This window comes from Asterias rubens, chromosome 5 (genome assembly GCF_902459465.1).
Source record: "Asterias rubens chromosome 5, eAstRub1.3, whole genome shotgun sequence".
Taxonomy (NCBI): domain Eukaryota; kingdom Metazoa; phylum Echinodermata; class Asteroidea; order Forcipulatida; family Asteriidae; genus Asterias; species Asterias rubens.
The window spans coordinates 7,581,391-7,604,435 of NC_047066.1; the positions used below are offsets into that span (position 1 = coordinate 7,581,391).

Sequence of the window (23,045 nt, forward strand, 5' to 3'; positions counted from 1 at the left end):
CACGCAGCATTCCCTGGTTTGATTTCTACACGCACGCACACGCGCTCAGACGCCATGTTGTAGGTCAGATATTTGAACGATGACATCATATTCAATACGGTCTATTGGGTGAAGAGAAGCAATGACAGTTAGGTGATTGTACTTTAAGTAAACAAGTGTCACGAGGGGGATTCAAATCATCCCAAAATGTTTCAGGAAATTACAGTGAAATTTTTTAATAAATGGCTTCCATACAGCCAGAAAAAAAAATGTCAAGCTTTTACATAGGTTTTTAGTGGTACACAACAAAGCCTTCTGAACAAAGAGCCAATTCTGTCTAGTCAATATTGATGCATGTATGCGCTTCATTTTTGAAATGCATTTTTTCCTTGATAAAGGGCTTCCTATGTATGAGGAAACTGTAAATTTCTACTGGAGCATTTCAAGGGCACCAAGGCAATGACCAGGGGGCATGGAGGCAATCGCCTTCATTGATTCCGTGAAGTATCAGATCTGAATATTTTAATAGCTCTATGGTTGATGCTCAGCAATATTCAAACTGGGGTGAGAGTCACTGCTGATGAAACTGGGATCCAGATTATAGGAGGTACTTTTAAATTATATAATTTTCACCTTTCGGTAATCCCTGGAGTTATATAGTCCAAGGAGCTTTTGGGAACAGTAACCACAGCACTAAAATAGTTGGTTAACAAGCCTGGAGAATTTTAAAAATTTTATTTACCATGCAGACTTTGAAAAGTCTAAATTCAGAAACAAGGTTTGTCATCAGAAAATGTTCATCCCTGGTTCAACACTGAGCAACACGACTTGTATTCATTTAAAAGGGGTTACTACCGCTGACTGGCTTCACGGCTGAGTACATCGAGTCATCTGTGCCCTTGTCCCTTTGCAAAACTTCAGAGCACCAAGATTAGATCCTCACACGTCAATTCGGGTGGAAACGCACTTCTTCTTTCTGGTGGGTGATGTAGTTCACAGCATTTTTAGGAATGGGCAAGGCTTATTAGGTAGTTCTAAACAATGTATTGTTTTGGTTCTGAGACTTGCAGTAGCTAGATGAACTAGCCTGTGATTCATAAGACTTAGGAACTGGACGCGTCGGATGAGAACAGGATCATCATTCTCTGATGCATCTGCTTGGCTTGGATCGATGGCCAACAAGCCACAGGAATCTGTGACTGTAGTCGGTAACGTCTTTTTATATCATGGAAGATGCTACCTTTTGTTAAAGTAACATACACAAATACCAATGATGACCTTTGGCATGGCACTTTAAAGGATATGGCCATTTTAGGTATACATGCACTGGCTTTAGCGCCTTGTGGCTGCTAAGTGCTCTGTGGTTTCCAAAGCGTTCAACTCGAACCTTCATTTTTGATTCTGTTGATTCTGCTGCACGGGCTGTAAAGGTTTCTGATCCTGCTGCTGCTGTTGCTGCTGGTGTTGTTGCTGTTGCTGTCGTGGCTGCTGCATCTGTTGTTGCTTCTGCTGCTGCTGCTGTTGTTGGAACTGTTCAGCGGCAGCCTGCTGCAGTCTCATACGTTTCCGTGTGTAGTGCTGCCAGTGCAGCAGTTGTTGGTCGTCTATGAACTGGGCGCACTGTGCGTTCGCCAGTTCCTTGCGGAAATGTTCATACTGGAGAAGCTCCAGGAAGTGAAGACATTGAGGGTATCTGTTGATAAAAACCACAGGAATACTTAGACAGGGTTTGGATTTAGTAATAATATCAAGTAGTCAATAAGTTTTGTATCTCCAGGGGTGAGAGCCATTATCGACTAAAATATCTGAAATCATGCTCCAACTTTTGAGAGGCAGGGTTCTCCCAAGGTTTTTCCAAAACTGTGGGCATTCAGGACCCAAATCTGTTATTGTTTGGCTGAGGCACTCTGAAATGAAACAAGGTATTCAGAATGTTTTCCGCTTGGTGTTTATCTTGGTTTTAAAAGACCTACTGTACAATCTGCAGCATCCTCTTCATTATTTTTTAGAAAGAAAAAAAAAAACAGAAAAATTATTATATGCTTGTTTCTTTAGCTTTCGATATATTTGGTATTCTTTTGAGAGGCGTCCAAAATTTGGCTCTTCACCACACTCAGTAACCTTGTCCGAGGAGAGCAAAAATAGCACTTCTTAAAATTTGAAATAATTTGGGAAGTCAGAAAGGAACTACCGATTGAGTTTATTTGCTTTGAACAAAGATCACAAGCCTCCAATCAAATCCTGCAATACCGCATGTTCCTGAACTTACTTGAGGTATTTTGCATACTGAGGTTCCGTCCAGTACTGAAGATATTTCAGGTAGTTGATGAACTTGCTGTCTTTGAAATATCCCCTCTGAGCGATGACTGTAAACAGAGGGAAACAGTTTGGTCACAAACCTGGCAGATTGATCACTTCGGAACACATGATTTTTATTTTTATTTAAAAATAAAAAACTTGTTGAGGGGGGTGGGGCTAGATACACAAAGTAAATAATGGTCTGTTGGGAGTCAAACTGCATGCAAACATATAGTGAACATCTAAAGTCGTGTTCATCGCCTAGAAGGACGATTCTACTATATAATATGATTCCTAGCACGGCACAACATTTTTCAGTGAATTGAGTCACTGGCTGTTTTAGGCCTCGGATTTGGGAGAGAAAAAAAACAACTTGCAAGACCACAGGGCTCAAGACCACAGGGCTTGCAAGTTGTTTTGGACTAGAATGTTTTTACAAGACCAGAATCAAAATGAGAGAGAAACTTGCCGAGTCCTAACAGCATGTATTTAACTATTTTTAATTGAACAGTTTAAAAGCACTAAGACACGTTAGTGAAGATTTATCTGTCTTTTGGGGGAAATAAGTTTGTACAGTACACTTCCTTACTCAATATAATTATAAGGATTAATCAGACTCAAAGTCAACATTTAAAAAAAAAAAAAAAAAAAAAACTACACAGTGGGGTACATAGTGTTTCAACTGAAAATCACAAGACCGTCGGAATTGTGCAGTCATTAGTTTGTTGGCCCAACACTAAAACCACTGGCCTGGAGCCTTTGGCCCAAGGGCCTGTGGTCCATCCAACCAAGGTGTAAAATCCAAGCCCTGTTGTTTTGACCATCTTCAGTCACAGTACCAACAAATTTGGCTCATCCAGACTGACTTGTGTACATGTATCTCATTTGGGCCAGTCAGTCACTGACAACTATGGCTGGACTTGACGACCAAGTCTACTGGGCTTCCAAAAAGTTACTTACAGTTCAAGTAGTGTGGATTGGCAAGACATTGTACGAACTCCAGCTCTACCTGGAAACGAACCTTCTCAGGATCCTGACCATCTATTTGTAAAGAAAATAACATTTATTTAATGTTAACCCTGACAGGGATACTACTCAGGTGGGAATCGAACCCATGACCCGCAGTCATTCTTAAGACCCTGTGACAAAGGAACATTTTTCAGGCAACTTGAAATTTGTCTAAAATAACTAAAGTATGGATTCCCCTGCCTTTTGTGCGTAATATCTTTGAACCGGGTTTACAAAATACAGCGCACACGTCCAATCATGGTCCAATAATGGAGACCCTTTTATTTTATTGTCAGACACCATGGCCCAATTTCATGGCTCTGCTTACCGTAAGCACAGAATCAGCGATTAAAAAAGCAGGGAGTTCTGTGCTTTACGGCAAGCATATTTCATGGGTTAGCAGTGAATTTTGGCTTCTGCGCGTGCAGACTCCACGTTACTAATTAATAGACCTTATGCACATGACGTCATTTCAGTACGGCGCCCTCGCCTTGAGGTCAAAAGGAGGTTGTTCATGTGCGTTTCGATTGTTTCGTCACCGTTTGACCTCAAAGATGGCGGCTGGATGACGTCAATGCATAAGGTCTATACAAGCATTTTCCGCCTGATCATAAGCGCTGAATTCGGCTTACCGGGTTAGCAGATCCATGAAGTTGGGCCCAAATGATTCAGTAACCAGGGCCCAATTTCATAGAGCTGCTTAAAATCTTAAGCATAAAATTTTGCTTAAGCAAAATAATCCTTGCTTAGCAGACGACCGGCCAAGACTCCACTAGATTGTTATATGCTAAGAAAACAACAGCTAAATACCAGTGACTAGCAATGTATATGGCATGACATTTTGGCCAGTAACATGTGCAAAACAAGCGAGCTATTTTCATGCTTAAGCAAATCTTTTGCTTAAATAAGCAGCGCTATGAAATTGGCCCCAGATTTTGTTTGTTTGGGGATTTAAAAACAATTTTAAGATTGAGCATGCAATATTCAGATTTTACAACGCAATCTTCAGATTGTGCAAACCTTGCTACACCTTCCGCCGTACTTGCGCGCGCGATCATTCATCATGTCATACCATAACATTTATGATTCAATTTTTAGATTATATTAATGTAAATAATGAAGAAATTGAGGATATTTTATAGCATAAAGCTAACCCTGAAAACAAATCATCTACAAACCCAACAATATATATTTAACAGGAATTGGAAAACACTTCTAAAGCCATGAAAATAGTCAGATTTTACCTGCTGCTGTCGCAGAGGTCGTCATCGCCATCGCCATTTCAACTTTTTTTTAGGACAGATTATTCAGACCGACTAGAGAGGGCGGTATTTATAATTAGTGGATGGATCGCGTTGACTGTAGTTAAGTTTTGGCCGCCGAGCGTTCCTGACGGAACAACAACTTTTGCGGTCAGAAAGTGCTCATTTACCGACATTTTGTAGACAAAGAGACACATCAAATCACTAAAAAACGATGAGCCAAAGGTTCGAGCTTAGCTCCGAAGCCTTCGAGGCCATTCAAAATGTGGACATCGAGCGGATTGCCAACATGGACGAGGCGAGTATCCGAGCTCTGCTGCCGTGTTTGGTCCGCATGTCCCTGTGTGCTCCACTGGATGTAAGCCAGTCGTGGGTGGAGGGAAGAAAGCAGATTTTACGGGTGCTCTCTGGCCTCGAGGTGGTCAACTCCATCGTGGCGTTGCTCTCCGTGGATTTCAACGCGCTGGAGCAGGACGCGAGGAAAGAACTTCAGATGAGGTGAAGTGTATAGACATTCTTGATTTTGCGCAGTTCATTTTCATAAATTAATGTTTAGTTAGTTCCCTTCTTCCTTGACAAAAAGATCATCAGAAAATATATTATAGACACTAAGTATGAAACAACTTGGCCCCCGCTTAGTCCGAGTTTCTGGACAAAAAAGAAGTGTTGTTGTCTGCAGTAATTCAGACTAGCCCTAGCCTGTAAATACAGCCCAAATCTTTTTATAGTTGCGACTTATAACGTAACCCTCCTCCCGACGGCCGTCAGGAGGAGGATTTAGTTTAATATCGCAACTAAGTCCTGAATACTTAAATTTCTTTCTTGTCTTCGCTGGTTCTAGGCGTATTTAGTTGTTGCTTTTAAATAATAACGACGGAAATGGGGGACAATAGTTCCAAACAGAAGAGGGTTGGGGTATTAAGAAGCATACACAAATAATTAGGACTAATAACACAAAACCATGAAATGAATGGTAGGTGATATTTAGTCCTTTTGGTTGTAATCCTTCTTGCGATTGTTGTCAATTTGAAGTGATGTGATATATTAATTAAAACAGACATTGTTTAAACATACATAACATTTTAGTATCACCCACCTCCAACACCAACCTAGTTGCGATGATCGTAATCTTCCATCCTCCCAATGGTCGTAAGAGGATGGAGGGATACGATCGTCGTCAACCCCACTTTTTACTCTTTCTCTGTTTCTATTTCTAACATTTAGACATAAGCTCGGTGAGACTGAGAATCTGTTGACGGCCAACATACAGCATGGCCTTGCTCTGGAGTTTGAACGGAGTGACCCAGCTCGCAGACTGCGTCTACTCATCAGTGAGCTTCTCTTCATCTCAAGTCAGGTGAGAGACCTCAGCCAGTACTCTACAGGCCTGATACTTCACGGAGACGACCAAGGCGATTGCCTCCATTCCCACTGGTGCCCTTGGTGCCCTTGGTGCCCTTGAAATGCCCCAGTAGAAATTTACCATTTCCTAGCGTGCACTTTTCAAGGAGAAAATGCCTTGCTGCACTTGCCCTTTCAAAAACGTAGCATACAGGCCTGATTCTCGGTGTATCACAACATATTCATAGAATACTAAACCCGTCAACATTTGGACTCAATTGGTCATCAAGTTGCAAGAGAGTAATGGAAGGAAAAACCCCCTTGTTGCACAAATTTGTGTGCTTGCAGATACCTAAAAAGGCATCAGGTCTGAAGTCTTTCTCCAAAACTATGTAAACTCAAAGGGAGCTGTAGGCACAATTTTGTGTACTATCCATAGCTCTCCATTGCATGTTACCAAGGGATTTTGTTTGCTAACAATTATTTTGAGTAATAACCAATGGTGTCCAGTGCCTTTAATATCAGTTTCTTTCAATGCAATCGAATAAGACTTTTTACATAAACACTTTCCACTTATTGATAATCATTGCAATGCAAGATTGTAAATGTCATTCAATACAAAACTGTCTTATCCTTCTTACAGATTAAAGACACAACGGATTTTGTGAGACGGCCATGTGAGTTATTCGAGAGTGAAGTTTACCTAGAAGAAGTTTCTGACGTCCTGTGCATCGCTCAAGCAGGTATTAACCCTCCCTCTCTTTGACCATTTTAATATCATTCACTGTTGTTTTAAACGATGGAATAACTAACTATGCCAGCCTTCAGCATGGTATCGTGTGTGTGTGGTGAACGCATACTTATCGCATACGATAACATCACTGTTCCTCAATAGACTTCGACATCAGTGACATTTGGCTCCCACTCCTCCCGGCCAATGAATCCCCTATGTCCAAGATCACATCCCTTACTCTTTAGACTTGGGTCATCTATACCATCAGTCTCCTCTAGGTTTCCTCTCCTTCCCTGTGCTTGTCACCAACTGATTCAGTTCAGTAAGCACACACTTGCTGCTCACTCTCTGTAGTCCTACTCGAGCCTACACGCTTCACCAACCTAAACTATCAGCTTATTCGGTACCATATGAATAAAGTAGGTCAGCCCTTAAACTCACAACAATTGTCCTAAATCTTTACAAGGAGCAACTATCATGACTGCTACTGTTCTTAGACACTAGCCAATGTTGTCCGTGTTCTTTATAATATTCTCAACTGGAAAAAAAGGAGTTACAAAAACATTCTTAACTTTTGATACCAATTGCATTTTACTTCCAGAGCTGCCCTCATTGTTGTCGATAGAGAAGATGGCCGAAGCAGTCCTGAGGGTTCAATATGGCCCAACCTTACTCTGCAGACTCGTCGCCAATGTTCCTGACAGCTTCTTCCAAGGTAAACACAGACATGATACTTCATGGAGACTAGGGAGGCAATAAGCCATTTGGGAGTTAGATTTTGAATAAAGTCTTGTACAACGACTTGCTAAGTTACAAGTTACTGTTACATTTTAATTTCTCAGACTATAGAGACAGTTGCTATGTCAAATGGTTCGGGGCAAGCTTTTGTTTAGCAACCTCCAGATGAGCATACCCTGGAGTATGTATGGGTGTAACTACGCAAAAGCTTACCCCTAATCATGCGACATAGCAACTGTTTCGATAGTCTGAGGAATTCAAATTTAAGTGGTTACTTGTGATCAAGCTCATCATTGTACCAGACAATATTCAAATCTAACTCGCAAATGGCCTATTACCTCTGTTGCCCCTGGTCATTGCCTTGGTGCCCTTTGAAATGTTTCAATAGAAATTTGCAATATCCTCGACACATGTTATGTGGCCAAAGGTAGGCCAGACACGAATGACAGTCTCAATCAAGAATTTTCTAGTAGTTACTCATGGGCTCACTTTCACAATCTATTAAAGATACATCTTAAGATAAGTAGTCAATATGACCAGAGTAATTTATATTGTGACATCACACTTTACTTATCCATTAAGATTGATTCACATTTAAGATCAATCTAAAGCTCTTTGAAATTGGCTCCTTGGACCTTGCCTAGATAAGAAACTTCATCGATCAAAATGTAAAAATCCAGCATTTATCTTCCATAGTCTGCAGGCGCTTGATCGTGAATGGTGAACGTCAAGATGAGGAGAGTTACGGCGGCCGGCGCAGGACTCAGACACTGAGGATGCTTGCGACTATGAATCCCAGCCAATCACTGACCATCAGAGCTCTCACAGTATGTATTAATATCATTTTCATTCTATCACAGCATGCAAAGGAAAGATTACTTTTTCCTTTGTGCCGAAGGACATCCGTAAGCAAGGGTGCTTTCTATGTGAACTGGAAACACCGGGGTTAATCCCCAATCTTCCCATGAAATTTGTGTGTCAAATCAGCCAAAAATCTGACATCTAATCTTAAAGCGAGATGCTTTTGTTCCCTAACCTATGGACAGACAACCATGTTACAACCAAGGTGCGGTAACATGAATGCAGGACAAATGAAGCAGACAAGACAAGTGTGAGACAAGGCCGATAGCTTACAAATTACACCTTAGTTGATGAGTGTGATTAAGTTTTTAACAGAGACAGAGTGTATTATGGAAAATTGTAAATTTCAAATGTAACAAATGTTTTTTGCTCATTCATAGGTGGAACAGTGTAAGTTGCCGGGCCTCGCCGTGGCGCTGTCCCTGGACCACAACACAACCAACCAATCAGACAGCAGACTGAGTGAGGTCATCGGCTTTGTCAGTGGCCTGCTTCTCGGCAGCAACTCCGCCGTCCGCAACTGGTTTGCGCACTTTGTCCGCAACGGGCAGAAGGTCCGTTTTTGTGCAAACTTTCTTGGTTTTAAAATTCTCTCAATTTTTAATGATAGATGCACTATGCCAGCCTGCATTATGCTGTCATGTGGTGAATGCATCCACACAGTACACAGTCAACCCTCTTACTGTCTTGCCATTCAATACCACCGACTGTGATTTTGAATGATAGATTCACTTTGCCAGTCTGCAATATGATATCATGTGGTGAATACATCTACACTGTGTACACAGTCAACCCTCTTACTGTCTTGCCATTCAACACCACCGACTGTGATTTTGAATGATAGATTCACTTTGCCAGTCTGCAATATGATATCATGTGGTGAATGCATCTACACTGTGTACACAGTCAACCCTCTTACTGTCTTGCCATTCAACATCACAGACTGTGATTTTGAATGATAGAATCACTTTGCCAGTCTGCAATATGATATCATGTGGTGAATGCATCTACACTATGTACACAGTCAACCCTCTTACTGTCTTGCCATTCAACACCACCGACTGTGATTTTGAATGATAGATTCACTTTGCCAGTCTGCAATATGATATCATGTGGTGAATGCATCTACACTGTGTACACAGTCAACCCTCTTACTGTGTGCAGGCAGTTTTGTGCACAGTTGTGCCGCCATGGACAGTCGGGGCAGTCCAATGGTCAGTTCGGTAAGAGTGGGAGATATAAAAGGGTTTTAAAGATTCCAATGAAATCCAAACTTTTGATGTTCCCTTTGAAGATTTGTAAAGAACTCAAATTCATGTGTTATAACAAGTTTTATTGAGAAAAACTGTTATTCGTTTATTTGTTACACAAATCCATACCAATTTGTTATGTTCAGGATCATGTCATTTTGTCAAGGGTGGTTTTTTTGTATAACTCTTGTGACCCCAGAACAAGGGGGAGTCGACCTCTTCCATTCTCCATGCGCTTCGAACACACCTTCTCGAACAGCTCACATCCCTCTGCCCCTCCGAAGAGTTTCACGGTAACCTCCCCGAGAGACAAGTGGTACAGGCCAGTGCTGTGATGAGGCTCTACTGTTCGCTGAAGGGAATTGCTGGTCTCAAGTAAGTTGGTTATACGCTGGAACTTTGGTTAAAGGTGCAGACTGTCCTTTCAAATCTTGGATTGTTGCAGATTTTCTAAATCTTGTAAAAATATGCCCGGGCAGGCCAGGAATTTAATCTTTTAGAGGGCAAGGCCATTTTCATTTAGCAAAAGGCATTTCTACTGAAAATCTGAAAGTCTTTAGGAATCTTTTAAAGGAGGCACCAAGGCCAAGACCAGGGTAATTGGGGCCAAGGCCTCCGTGTTACTCCAGGCCAGCCAGTGGTTTTTGGAATCTTTAGGGATTTATTTATTGGTGTATCTGCTTCCAAGTGTTCTCTATAGAATCAAAAAGCCACCACATGGGGACAAAAAAACACTCTTTGTAGTTGAACCATGGAAATAGAACCAAGGGTGAGAGTCATTGCTGACGAAAAAGTCTGAAACTTGAATTCTAACCTTAGAAGTTGCATTAAGTACCAATTAAGTTGGTTGTTCATTGGACAATCATGTGCGCCAAATGTACAAATCTGTGCATTTTTACTTTGTATCATCCTTTGTTTACCTCTAAGGAGGCAGCTACATGATGTCAATGCATAAGGTCTATTCTGTTCTTGATCTGGATGAGTATTCTCAACGCTATACTTAGAGCCTAACGAGAAGAAAAGATGGTGAAGAAATTTCAGTTGTAGATGTGGTAGGAAAACCTCAGAGAATTATTCCAGGATAAACCCATGCAGTCAAGTGGGGAATGAAAACCCAATCCACATAGTGGCCCCCGGTAGGATTCGAACCGGGGTCCCAGAGGTGGAAGGTGGAAGGCGAGGCAAGACACCACTACTCCAACCTGACCGCCTACCATAGCTAGCACTCCTCCCACAAGAAATGTATTCATTGTTCAAACTGTCCTGACCACATCAATGGCTCTTCTCATAGCCAACACTCCTCCCATAAAAAAGTTTGTTGGTAATAATTACTTTCAATAATCTTTTGCACCAGGTTCAGCGATGAGGAGGCACAGCAGCTGTTACGTCTACTGAGTAGCCACCCTCCGTCCACCCCGTCCGGCATCAGGTTCATCTGTCTCGGACTGTGCATGCTGATTGCTTGCCCATCTCTCATCAGGCATTTCAAGTAAGCAAACACATTTTTTTCTACATTTGGGTGTGGTGATTAAATTTGGGTGTGGTGTAGTGCCGTTTGGTTTGGTTTATATTGTCCGTGAAAAGGAGCTAAGCACAACTAAATGATTGTTTACCAAAGTATGGTCGACAGCCAAAATACTATGTAACAAATACCTGTATCGTGCTCATTTTTGCTTAACAGCAAATTGTTCAGCCATTTTCTTTTACTGATTCTTTATTCGCATCAGCTACTGACACACATTAGTAAACTACAAAAAGTACATCAAGGTTAAAATTGAAAACATACTTTTTTTTTTATATAACAGCACCAACAAATTACAGTTGCTTCTTTGATTAGTATAGTGCAAAATTAATATAAATTCAAATACTTTGCAATGAATGTTTAAAGAAAAAGTTTTTCCCCTTCCCACATTGAAATATTTTAAATTTACAGAAATATCTAATTTGGTTTCTGATTTTCCTGGTTATATTTGTTCCATAGCCAAGACGATGAAGCAGTGGTTATTCAATGGCTAAACTGGCTGGTCAAGGAAGGGTCTCGCTTCGAAAGGTAATGCCCCAAACTAATATTATACCTTGGTGTTAAAAACAAGGGGGACTTCCAGGCGAGGTCTGTGGTAGCACCATGTGTAGATATCTTTTGAGTAGTTGTGGATTCAGAAAAGAAACGATGGGTGAAAAGAAAATGGAGAGATGACATAAGATATTATACAGGAACAGCAAGGACAAGAACAGCAAGGCATAGAGATGAATGGAATAGCCATCCAAGACAGGATTCAAACAGTGTGGTTTCAAAACCCTAGCCGAGTGATTTGCATGTGGATTCTTTCCCCACAGAACTCAGGAAAATACTGAGTGTACAGTGCTACTGTTCACATCGGTGTATGGGTATAAATCAATTATTTTCTTTATCCTCGATGCAAAACTAACATCTATCAACACATACGATTCGTTTTGCCTCTAGCCACCAGATTAGCTCGGTGGTCTAGTGGTAAGACATCTTTATCACCTATGCAAAACTACGATCTATTTTTCATTTTGATTTTGGGGGTTGAACAAAGAATTGAGTATTTTCATTTTTGTTATGTTACAGGGAGAGTGGGATAAGTGCTTCATTTAGTGAGATGCTGTTACTGATGGCTAGTCACTTCCACTCCAATCAGGTTCATGCTATCATTGATTTAGTCTGTTCCACACTAGGAATGAAGGTAAGGGACATATCTTTTTTCAAAGGGATTTTTCAAAGTTATCATACAAGCGCGAGTGGAATACTAAAGAATGTTGTGCTTCTGCGTCCCGTATCCAGCCTCAATTAGTCGGCATCATCATTCTCAGAATCCATCATTGGGGATGTAGTCTCCCAACACATTTAGTCGACCTCAAAAATTTCAGAGCGTTATTTCATGACAAACAGCATGCATGCGCAAACTTTAGCATATAGTTTTTGCACTGACCAGATGCGGAGCGTGACGCATTGACACTCACAATCTGGGAGTAGGTAATGGCTTATTATCACACTCCGGTTCAAGCATCTGATTGGAGGTTTAGGGCGTACTGGAAGATAAACCGCATTATGAGTGTTTGGAAGAGTACATTAGTTGTGAGCCTCTAAAGGCTGGATGTGTGTGTGTTATAACTGTTTCTATATTTATTGAGACAACTTCCTGAAAACAATTTTTTCAATAAGTCTGGATGGTACAGTTATTAAAAAGGTTATGTTTTTATTTATGTTGATAGATTCCGATCAGACCAAACTCATTGGCCAGGGTGAGGCTACTGTTCATGCAAGAGGTCTTCACAGAACAGGTATCAGTTTTATTTGGACAGTTGCGCATTTGCATTTATTTCCCTTATTGGTTAATTGTGACTTCCTTTTTGACTGTTTCTACTCACTCCAATAGGAACTACAGGCATGTTTTTTGTTCCTACTCCAATCTGATTTTCTAACTTGCCTAAAGCCTTTTATTAGGCATCTGGAAGCACATCTCTTGCAACTTCGATGACCAATTGAGTCAAAATTTTCCCAGATTTGTAATTGTCTGCATACGTTGGGATACACCAAGTGAGAACACTGGTCTTTGACAAATTACCAAAGGTGTCCAGTGCCTTTACATGTAAGTGTATCGTAAACTGGATGTAAATTTGTTCACTGAATATTCAAGCTAAATCACTTTACTCTCCTTTCAGGTTGTAACCGCCCATGCCGTCACTGTGGCCGTGACCCCTGACCTTAGCGGATCCATCTCAGGCTATCTACCTATTCACTGTGTGTACAATCTTCTACAGAGCAAGGCCTTTGCAAAACACAAAGTACCAATCAAGGTAAACGACCAAAAATGTCTTCAAGACACAGATGATTACATCTGAGATTTGTGGAATTTGGGAGGATTTTTTTTTTGGGGGGGGGGGCTCAATCTCAGAGAGCTGTTAGCAGAAGTGCTGAATAGATTGATGCGGTGAGCAAAGCTGAGCTGGAAATCGCAAGAAGTTTTTGACTGGTAAACTGTTTCTTTCAAGTTTGTGCATAGATGGTTATCTTTTTTTCTTCTTTTTTCTCTATGAGGCACTTTCTTGTGCCTTAAAGGCAGTGGACACAATTGGTAATTACTCAAAATAGTTATTAGCAGTAAACCTTACTTGGTAACGGTGAATGGGGAGCTGTTGATAGTATAAAACATTGTGAGAAACGGCTTCCTCTGAATTAGCGTAGTTTTCAAGAAAGAAGGAATTTTCCACGAACTTGATTTTGAGACCTCAGAATTAGTTTTTGAGGTCTCGAAATCAAGCATATGAAAGCCACAACTTCGTGGGACAAGGGTGTTTTTTCTTCCATTATTATCTCGCAACTTTGATGACCATTTGAGTTCAAATTTTCACAGGTTTGTTATTTTGTGCATATGTTCAGATACACCAAGTGAAAATACTTGTCTTTGACGACTATTAAGGGTGTCCATTGTCTTAAAAAAAAAAGAAGATTTTTACCAATGTGAACCAATTTAGTAAGGTATGTAGTGAAACAATATATGTAAAATGTCTCTTGAAGCTACATTTCATGAATACGTGTCATTGCCACTTTCATTCCAGGACTGGATCTTCAAACAGATCTGCCACAGTGCCCCTCCCCTCCACTCACTCTTTCCACCCCTCTTAGAGGCCTACGTCTCCTCAGTGGTAGTGTCCACCCAGCAGTTTCGGATCGAACCACTCACCAAGAGGGAGATCCTATCCGTGTACCAGACATCCAACGTGTCGTTACTGAGGGCGTCGGTGTGTCAGGAGGGGGGTCTGAGGACGGAAGGGAAGTCGGGATTGACGGCCCAGCTGTTGATGTTGTATTACTTATTGCTGTATGAGGACTGTGTGCTGAGCAATATGAAGATCCTGGGTAAGTATGCACTGCTAACTGGCCTTAACGGCCAAGCCTACCCTTGTTTTCAATGTCACTTCTATCCTAGCTTAAAAGCTCAAGCATGCCCTGGTTTAAGGTACAGCTAATAATAATAATAATAATAATATATTTATTCCGTGCACATATCTAATAAAGACACCCAAGGCACACGTAGAAAATTAATGTAAGCAATTAATAGAAAACTTGACCCTGATTTAGAAAGAACGTTTAAATGCAATGTATGTCTTTAAACTGAACTTGAAGCACTGAAGGGATGTAGATGTGAAAAGATCTATTGGGAGAATGTGCCAAACTCATGGAGCAGCCACGCAGAATGACCTGCTACCCTAGATTGAAAGGTCAAGCTTACCCTGGTTTTCAATGTAACTTCTACCCTAGCTTAAAGATCGAGCCTACCCTGTTGTTGAGGGTGAAACCTAGCCTGATATTCAAAGTCACTTCTACCCTAGCTTAAAAGGTCAAACCTACCTTGGTTTTAAAGGTAAAGCTACCCTGTGTTTGAGGCTCAAGCCTACCCTGCTTTTAAGGGTCATTATACAATGTAACTCTCTCATCTCTTTAGTGATGAACAATCAGCGCCCCCAATCCTACTCCAACAAGCTGACATCTCAGATGCCCATCAAGTACCTCCTGCATGAAGCTCAACGCCAGCAGCCAGCCTACGCCGGTCTCTACCCATCCCTCCTGCGCCTCCTGGCCACCCACTACCCTCATCTGTGCCTTGTGGAGGACTGGCTGGGAGAGGAGCTGACTGAAGAAGAGATGGGCGTGAGGAAGAAGAGGAAGATGGGCGGGGCTGATGGGGAGACGGGCACTGCCAAGTGCACACCACAACGTCTTCAAAATGGTAAAGCGTCTCCACTTGTTCTTACTTTAATGTGATATCCCGTTATTTGTTTGTATATTGCAGGCTGGCCTAGTTTATTTATCATGCAAAACCAAAGGGGATGATATCAAATGGTCAAACAGTAGGAAGGTTGACTGTGTACTGTGTGGGTGCATTCATCACATGCTATCATATTGCAGGCTGGCATAGAACATCTTTCATTAAAAAACCACAGTGGATGATATTGAACAGTCGGACAGTAGGAGGGTTAATGTAATAGTTGCATCATTGCAGTTTTGGGTTACATTGAAGAGATTAAAAAATGCATGGTACAGCGCAAAAAATTAAAATGAAAAATCAATGCAGCAACAACTTAGACATGCTAAAAACGTACTTCAAAAATTGTGAGTAATGAAAAGAAAGAAATAACAGAGGAAGAAAATGTGGAATTTTAAATTTCTGCAAAGGGGGTTGAGCTATAAGTCTCAGTCATAATTGAATTTGTTTCATAACAATCGTCAATAATATCAATGTTGTCTTTCCTTCGCCCAGCCTTGAAACATGCTGTGGATGACCCATCAGAGTCCCTCATCCTACTGCGACACCTCTGCCGTCTAGAGCCTCATCACCTGATGGACTTTGCCGAGGTACTCGTGGCTAGCCTCCCTGGCCAGCTGGAGGAGGGAGTACCTCTTCAGGTGACCTCCCTGGCTGTTAAACTCTGGCGGATGCTCAACACAGTCATGCTCAGAAGGTACGGAAAATTGAGTCTAGTCTGCTTTGTTTTTTATTAGAGATCACGTCTCCAAGGTAAACTAAACTGTCGCCAGGGGCACGGTGCCACTTACTCCTGTGGCTGAAATAGGATAATCCTCTTCACAGTCTGTATCCAATAGGAGCTTGGCTGGAAGAGCAGAATGCACCATCATCCCAACTTTTTACTAAGCGTAGAAAACATCACGGTACCACTTACTCCTGAGGCTGAAATAGGCTTGTCCTCTTCACAGTCTGTATCCAATAGGAGCTTGGCTGGAAGAGCAGAAATCACACCACCCTACCAACGTTTTACTAAGCGTAGAAAACATCTTGCTTGGGATAAAAAGGTTGCCAGACAATAGCAATACTAACAGCAGAAACGTTATTAGCAATATGATCTGCCTGAGCAGCTCCGCATCTTAGAAATCTTCAGAGTTGTCAACTTTAAAGTCATTTGTGAGGTAACTAATTTGACTTTGTTTCTGACAATTTTCTTCTCAGGTTGCGTGTGATGACTGTAAACGCCCTCGTGTGTACAACCCCTGTCGTTGCGTTCACTGAGGAGGACATAACGCTGGACCCTCTCATTGTACTCAGATGTGACCTCAGAGTCTTCAGGTGAGTTATTCAGTGATGAATTATTCATTACATTCTTGCACAAGAGAAGTGTACAAATCTTTGATAAGAAAGGAAGAATGTGCATATTGGGGTGGCATGATTGGCTTGTGCGTAAAGCGCTCGCCTCTCACCAAGGTGATCCCGGTTCGATTCCCGGTCGGGGCCATATGTGAGTTGAGTTGTGCGTTGGTTCTCTGCTGTGCCACGAGGGTTTTCCAGACTATCCGGTTTTCCTCCCTCAGGAAAAAATCAAACACTTTCGATCTTGGCTGTGCTCCGTGGTCATAATGGGTTGATGTGGCTGGCAGCTGAATGCGCCCTTGCATGCCTGCTTCTCGAACACGTTGTAGCCGCGTCCTTCGCAATTCAGCTCTTAGCTGCGAGTAAGGATGATTAGCCCACCAAATTATTATTATAATTTATTATAGTATTTAAGCTTGCCTTTTGTTACTTGGTGTTCTAGTGGCCTGGACAATTTTAATAATACTTGGTTCTTATATTGCTCTTTTTCACACCCCTAGAGGCAAATCAAAGCGATCAGTATTATTTTGAAGTATGAGACCTACTCCTTAAAGTACCATGTAATGGTTTGTAAGGTTCTGTGGCGCAATATGCAGCCTATCAAACCAGGAACACCGGGCGAACCCGTCTCTTTTCGATAGTGCATTAGTTTTTTTTACGTGGGTTACACAACACACACAGGACCAACCGCTTTACGTCCCATTTGAAGGACGAAGCAATGGTTAAGTGTCTTGCTTAGGAACACAGGTGTCAGGACTGGGAATTGAACCCATACTCTGCTGATCAAAAATACCGGAGTTTGAGTCCGGTGCTCTTCACCGCAAAACCACGACACGCCACAATTGTTCACTTTGTGTGACTTCTGAATGTTCCATAATTTGATTGGACACGACTTCTGCCTCTCTTCAAACAGGTGTCCACCAATACTAGACATTGTGATGCAGATGCTGACCGCCTACCTGGCTGCCTCTAGGGCCTTCTTGACCTCCCATCTACAGTCAAGTCCGAGCATCATCAGGAGGCCCGAGCAGGGGCTGACCCCGCTGCCGACAAAGCCTGAGCGGGAAGAGTTGAAGAATGCTCTAATCTCGGCCCAGGAGAGCACCGCTGTGCAACTGCTTCTGGAGATATGCCTCCCGTTTGAGAATGAAAAGGTACGGTGGTAGGAATTTACTTTTAATTATGTTAATCTAGTACAGCCTATTCGTGATTATGCAAAACTTTCTCCCCAAACTGATGTGTCTTGTGATAAAAATTACTGTGTAAGTCTGATTGATAAAACAAGGAAGCTAGTAAAATAAGTGCATGATGAGCTTTCGTAGTTACATCTACTACATCAGATGCACTGAAGGGGACAGGCCACCAGTGCTTCCCAACCACTGGAAAAGGTACTTTACTAAATGCTGTCATTACATGTGATATATACACATGTGATATATATTCTCTGTAACTTTCTTGTACTTTTAGTCGTTAAGTTCTACTACTATCTTCCTTGATGTATATTATGTAATCCCAAGGCTTCTCAAGTTGAAACCGAACCTAAAAAATGTCACTTTCTAGAGCAGATTTTGAACTTGTTGGATAACTGGGCTTGTCTGATGAAATGAACTCATTGCCAGTCCATAGTGTACAATATGACGCTCACTCCTTTGATTTTGTTATCTGGCTGGTCATTTTTTTTTTAGAAAGTAGAGAGTAAACTCAGTGCCCTACGTGAGGTCCAGTGTCAAGTCTGTTCCCAGCTCCATCAGATGTTTATTATCGACCCTAACCTTGCCAAGCTTATTCACTTCCAGGTAGGTTGCTATCTTCTTTTTATTCTGATTTTTCACTTTTATTTTTCTTTGGTGACAGAATTATTTTCTTGTTTAACTCGAGGTAAGGTTTTATGAGCAGAATGCAAATTTCACACCAATTGTTTAATTTTTTTTCGGTGACAGAATTATTTTTTCTTGTAACTCGAGCTAAGAATTCAATGAACAGATTGCAAACTTCAGATTAATAAAAAAAAAATAAAACAAATTACAAAACCCCACTCTTTTACATGCATTACACACCATACAGGACCTACGCCTTCTTATCCCGTCCAAAGTACAAAGCACTGATGGTTAAGTATCTTGCTCGAGACTGGGAAGCTAACCCACAGAAACACGAGAGCTTGACCATGCTAGCCCGACCATGGCATGTCACATGTGTGTGCTGCTGTCAAACAAGTTTTACATCATCATGCTTTCACAGATGCTTCGCTGTGAACTTTGCAGCAGGTTGCAAAATTCGCAGTGAGATACTTCAGACTTGAAGACTTGAGATACTTCAGACAAATTGGTTTAGCATAGTTAGCTAAGCAATGTTAAATTATCTCCTCACCTTCACAAAGCTACAATCAATCCAATCTTAGTTACATATACCACTGAACAATTCATTCAAAGTTTTCTTTTCTGAGAGTCCTTGACTTCACAACTAGAATAAGTGAAATGAAATGAAAGAGATAATGATGTTGTTGATTGATTTTTTGCTAGGGTTATCCGAGTGAGCTGCTCCCAATCACCGTAGCTGGCATCCCGTCCATGCACATCTGTCTGGACTTCATCCCGGAACTCCTCAGCCAACCACAGACAGACAAACAGGTAGGGCAATTTCTAGTTATTAGTTGCATTTGTTTTCTTTTAAAGTGGATTTCAGATGCCATTCATTAGGGTATACTAATGTGTTACTTCAAAAATACTAAAGAGAAATTTTATCAAGCTGTATTTTTATTTTCAAGAATTTTTTACAAAAAGAATTTTCAGAACATTTATTTTATATTAAAATATTTCGTTACAATTTTCAATGTGACACAAATACATTTTAGGTTCGCATTTGGCAGCTGGCAACTTTTTTCTTTTAAATTTCGAATAGGGCATCTTTCTTCATCAAGGTCTTGTTTATTCATTCGCAGATTTTCGCAATAGAGCTGGTATCCCATCTCTGCCTTCAGTTTGCTCTGCCTAAGTCCCTGAGTGTCGCCAGGCTAGCCGTCAATGTCATGTCAACTCTACTGACCGGTACGCTTAAAAACATTACATCATCAGGTTTTTTTTTTCTTCAGACAAAACTTGTTGTTTCTGCCAGTGTTGACCCAATTTACCTGACGTCATCATCACAAAAAAATTACCTTGGGAATCAATGTCCATGTGTGCCACGCAGCAAAGTGCAAATTTAGCCCATTTGGAATGTTACATGATACATACTTGTTGACTCCCAGAATGGTGAGCGTGGCATAGTGCTTGCAAGGGGTCAGTACTGCCTACAAACCCGTTTATGCATTTACAGTGGTGGAAGTACTTTTGCTGCGAGTAGAATGGTTTGAACCTGAACAATAATATCCACACACTTTGAAAAGTTTTGTTTGACAATATATATGTATGTGCTTTTATCACTCTGTAATGTAGCAACATATAGATATCTTGCATTGGCTGCCATAACTGAGGTCAACATTATGAAAATGTGCATGCCAAAACAGACTGCACAATCTTCAGCAATTGATAGGGCTTCTTTTGGTCTCAGTGAAGACTCCGTTTAAGCTTATGGCATCATGACCAAAGGAGGTCTCCAATACTCTTATCATCATGGGATTTGTGGTTTTTCTTTATGTTTACAGTTTTACCGAGTGAGAAATTGTGTCAGTTTTTCCTGCCCACACTGCCCTCGTTGGTGCGAATATGCCAGGCTTTCCCTCCGATGTACGAAGATGTTACGTCTCTCCTGACGCAGATCGGTCGTATGTGCATATCCCGTATGGCCACAGTGAACAGCCCAATGGCAACTGGTAAGTACAGCATGGATAAACAAAATCTAAGACTGCGGAGTGCGTCTGCTGAGTTTGCTCTGAGATGAGTTCGCTCTTAGATGATCCCGATGGTTTGCTTTGAGATGCAGTATTCTTCTTTTGCACTATCTTTACTAAAGTTTACCCTGGAAATTTGGCGGTCCTCGGCCATTGCTTGACCTTGTGGTTCAGCCCTGTGAAGGAGTTCCATTTCCATATGATGACTCTAACAGAGGGGCTGTCCACTGCGTTCGAGCAAGCAGCCATTTTGGTTTCCGCATTGTTCATCATACCCATTGGTTGATCCAAAATATGTTGCAATACGCACGAATCAAGGGTTGTCAATACTTATATAATTTGTTTTTACCCTTACACCAATGTGTATTAAACACTGTATACTCAGTACTTTCCTGAGTTCTGTGAAAAAAATCTACAGACAAATCACTCAGTTTGGAATCGAACCCACATTGATAGAGTCTTACCACTAGACCATCGAGCTAGCCTGGTTGCTAGAGGCAATTCGAATCCTATGTGTTAGCAGTGGGTACCACAGTGATATCAGCGGTGTCAATACTTTTTGTTCTAAGTCGACAGAGAGAGAGAGAAGCCCTTCTACAATGAGTGTTACATGAGACTTGACCTTTTTATCTGAAGTATCAAACTTAATCTGTGATCTGGGGTTTGTTTGTGTTACTTTGCAGGACTGGACAGCAGTAGTGCAGGCCTCTTCATGGCTAAAGACAGGCAGTGTTTACCAGAGCATCTGAATCTGCGTAACAGTGACCGAGTGTTGCACATGGCCGTGGAAAACACCTTCAGAGATATCGTCAAACTCGCCGTCGTCAACAAGAAAGTCTTCTAGACCCAGACCCATCATAATGGACGAAGACATTCTTATGGATGAATTGCGCATGATGTCATTGGCGACCATCTTTGATGTAAAACAATGGAAACATGTACATACCGCGCAAGACTCTTAGCCAATGATATCCTCTCTCGCATGCACGTTTCATCAACGATTGCGAAAATGCGAAACCCTTTGGCAAAACCCTCTGGTAGATGCCATTTCCCTTTAGGCTTTATGTGTGGACTGGAAGTACAATTTCAGCCAATGCACAAACAAGTCCTGCCAGCAGACATCTCCCACTCATCACTGGTCGGGAACAGCTTGGATTCTCTCCGCCCAAATATGCGTCCCTCCAGCCTCGACATCATTACAAGTTCAGCATTCTTCTCAAGATGAGCAGAGTATACTGTTCCCATAGGAGATTTACACATTATTTTTATATATTTCTTGTATTGAAACTAAGGGTGCCTCATAAGTGAACTTAATCACTGTAGCTGACAAGCCTCAATAAACCTGTCAAAAAGGATTTTCTCTCTGAACTAGAAACACCGAGGTGTTGTGGGTTTTAATGGCACTACCAATGCTTGTACATTAAACTACTGCTTAATATCCCATCCGAAGGACAAATCAACTAGTGTATAAAAGTTTCTTGCTCAAGGACACAAGTGCCACGACCGGGACTCGAACCCACTCACTGCTGATCAGAAACACCAAAGCTCTTAATCAGTTTGCCACAATTCACATGATTGAACTCGCAAGTTTACTAACAAAGCCTAATGCCGTCAATGCGGATTGTACTCAATGTAAATCTATCAGTACGCAAGAAGCATACCTATAAAGTATCCCAAGCGTCCCATATTTATCAATATTGGACTCCAATATATACAACATGGTTGTGTGTGGGAACAGTATAAATGGGACTTGTGTTACACCAAGCAAGTGACAAGGATCTTTAAATGTTTCCACCCAGTTAACAAAATTCACCACCATCACATACTCTCAGCAATGCAGTGAAAAGACTGATAAAAAATCATGAAGAGATGTGAGACCCAAACATCAAAACTGAAAACTTTAGAAAATGCTTAAAGCAATCGCACAACATCCCGCACAACATCGGTAAACATTATTATCCAAAGGCCCACACTTCGTGTATCACAACTTATATATAAAATAACAAACCTGTCAAAATTTAGGCTCAATCGGTCATCGGATTCGGGAGAAAATAACAGCAAAACCCACCCTTGTTTCCGCACGTTTCGCCCTGTCATGACATGTGTTTAAAATAAATCCGTTATTCTCGATATCGAGAATTGATAATTGTTTTAATGTTTTCTCGAAAAGTAAAGCATTTCATGGAATAATTATTCAAGGGAAGTCTTTCACCATTACCTTCTGTAAACCCCATAAGTTATTTGTAAATCTGTGAACTTTTAAGTTTGTTCTGTTCAGAAAGTGTCCAATGGCTTTAATACATGTAGGAAGCTCAAACTTTTTCTATTGAAGACTTGTGTTTGAACTTCAAACGATCATGTAATCCAGAAATAATGTATCAGAATGCCACTGTTTTACCCAGGACATAGATTAAGAAATGTTGAGATTTCTATTTAGTTGAAGTCAATATTGTATATCACATGTCTGTATATAAAGTGTATTTTCTACACATGTTGTATTAAAGAAATGTACAAAGACTTGAAAGTTTCTTTCTCAGTTGTTGGATGTGTGTAGTTTGGAAATTATTATAGTTATTTTGCCATCATACTGTCGGGTACAAATCTATCAATCGTTTTTGT

General features: G+C 41.1%; 2 protein-coding genes across 2 annotated transcripts; one reads left to right on the forward strand and one right to left on the reverse strand.

Annotated features, from left to right (window-relative positions):
- Positions 1-1,137: 1,137 nt before the first annotated feature.
- LOC117290386 (mediator of RNA polymerase II transcription subunit 31-B-like) lies at positions 1,138-4,572 on the reverse strand. The gene is made up of 4 exons (XM_033771759.1): positions 4,530-4,572; positions 3,238-3,318; positions 2,249-2,345; positions 1,138-1,672 (listed from the first exon to the last, which is right to left on the reverse strand). Exons 1-4 carry the CDS (start codon positions 4,564-4,566, stop codon positions 1,369-1,371), a joined length of 519 nt encoding a protein of 172 aa, XP_033627650.1. The 5' UTR covers positions 4,567-4,572; the 3' UTR covers positions 1,138-1,368.
- A 92-nt stretch (positions 4,573-4,664) lies between these two features.
- On the forward strand, positions 4,665-22,408 carry LOC117290387 (integrator complex subunit 2-like). Its single transcript, XM_033771760.1, has 22 exons — positions 4,665-5,045; positions 5,772-5,904; positions 6,532-6,631; positions 7,223-7,336; positions 8,056-8,186; positions 8,601-8,774; positions 9,670-9,845; positions 10,825-10,959; positions 11,452-11,520; positions 12,064-12,178; positions 12,708-12,776; positions 13,158-13,292; positions 14,055-14,355; positions 14,942-15,226; positions 15,758-15,959; positions 16,463-16,579; positions 17,514-17,754; positions 18,286-18,396; positions 19,120-19,227; positions 19,539-19,644; positions 20,241-20,408; positions 21,110-22,408. The coding sequence occupies exons 1-22, from the start codon at positions 4,762-4,764 to the stop codon at positions 21,268-21,270; spliced, it is 3,435 nt and encodes a 1,144-aa protein (XP_033627651.1). The 5' UTR covers positions 4,665-4,761; the 3' UTR covers positions 21,271-22,408.
- The last annotated feature ends 637 nt before the right edge of the window (positions 22,409-23,045 follow it).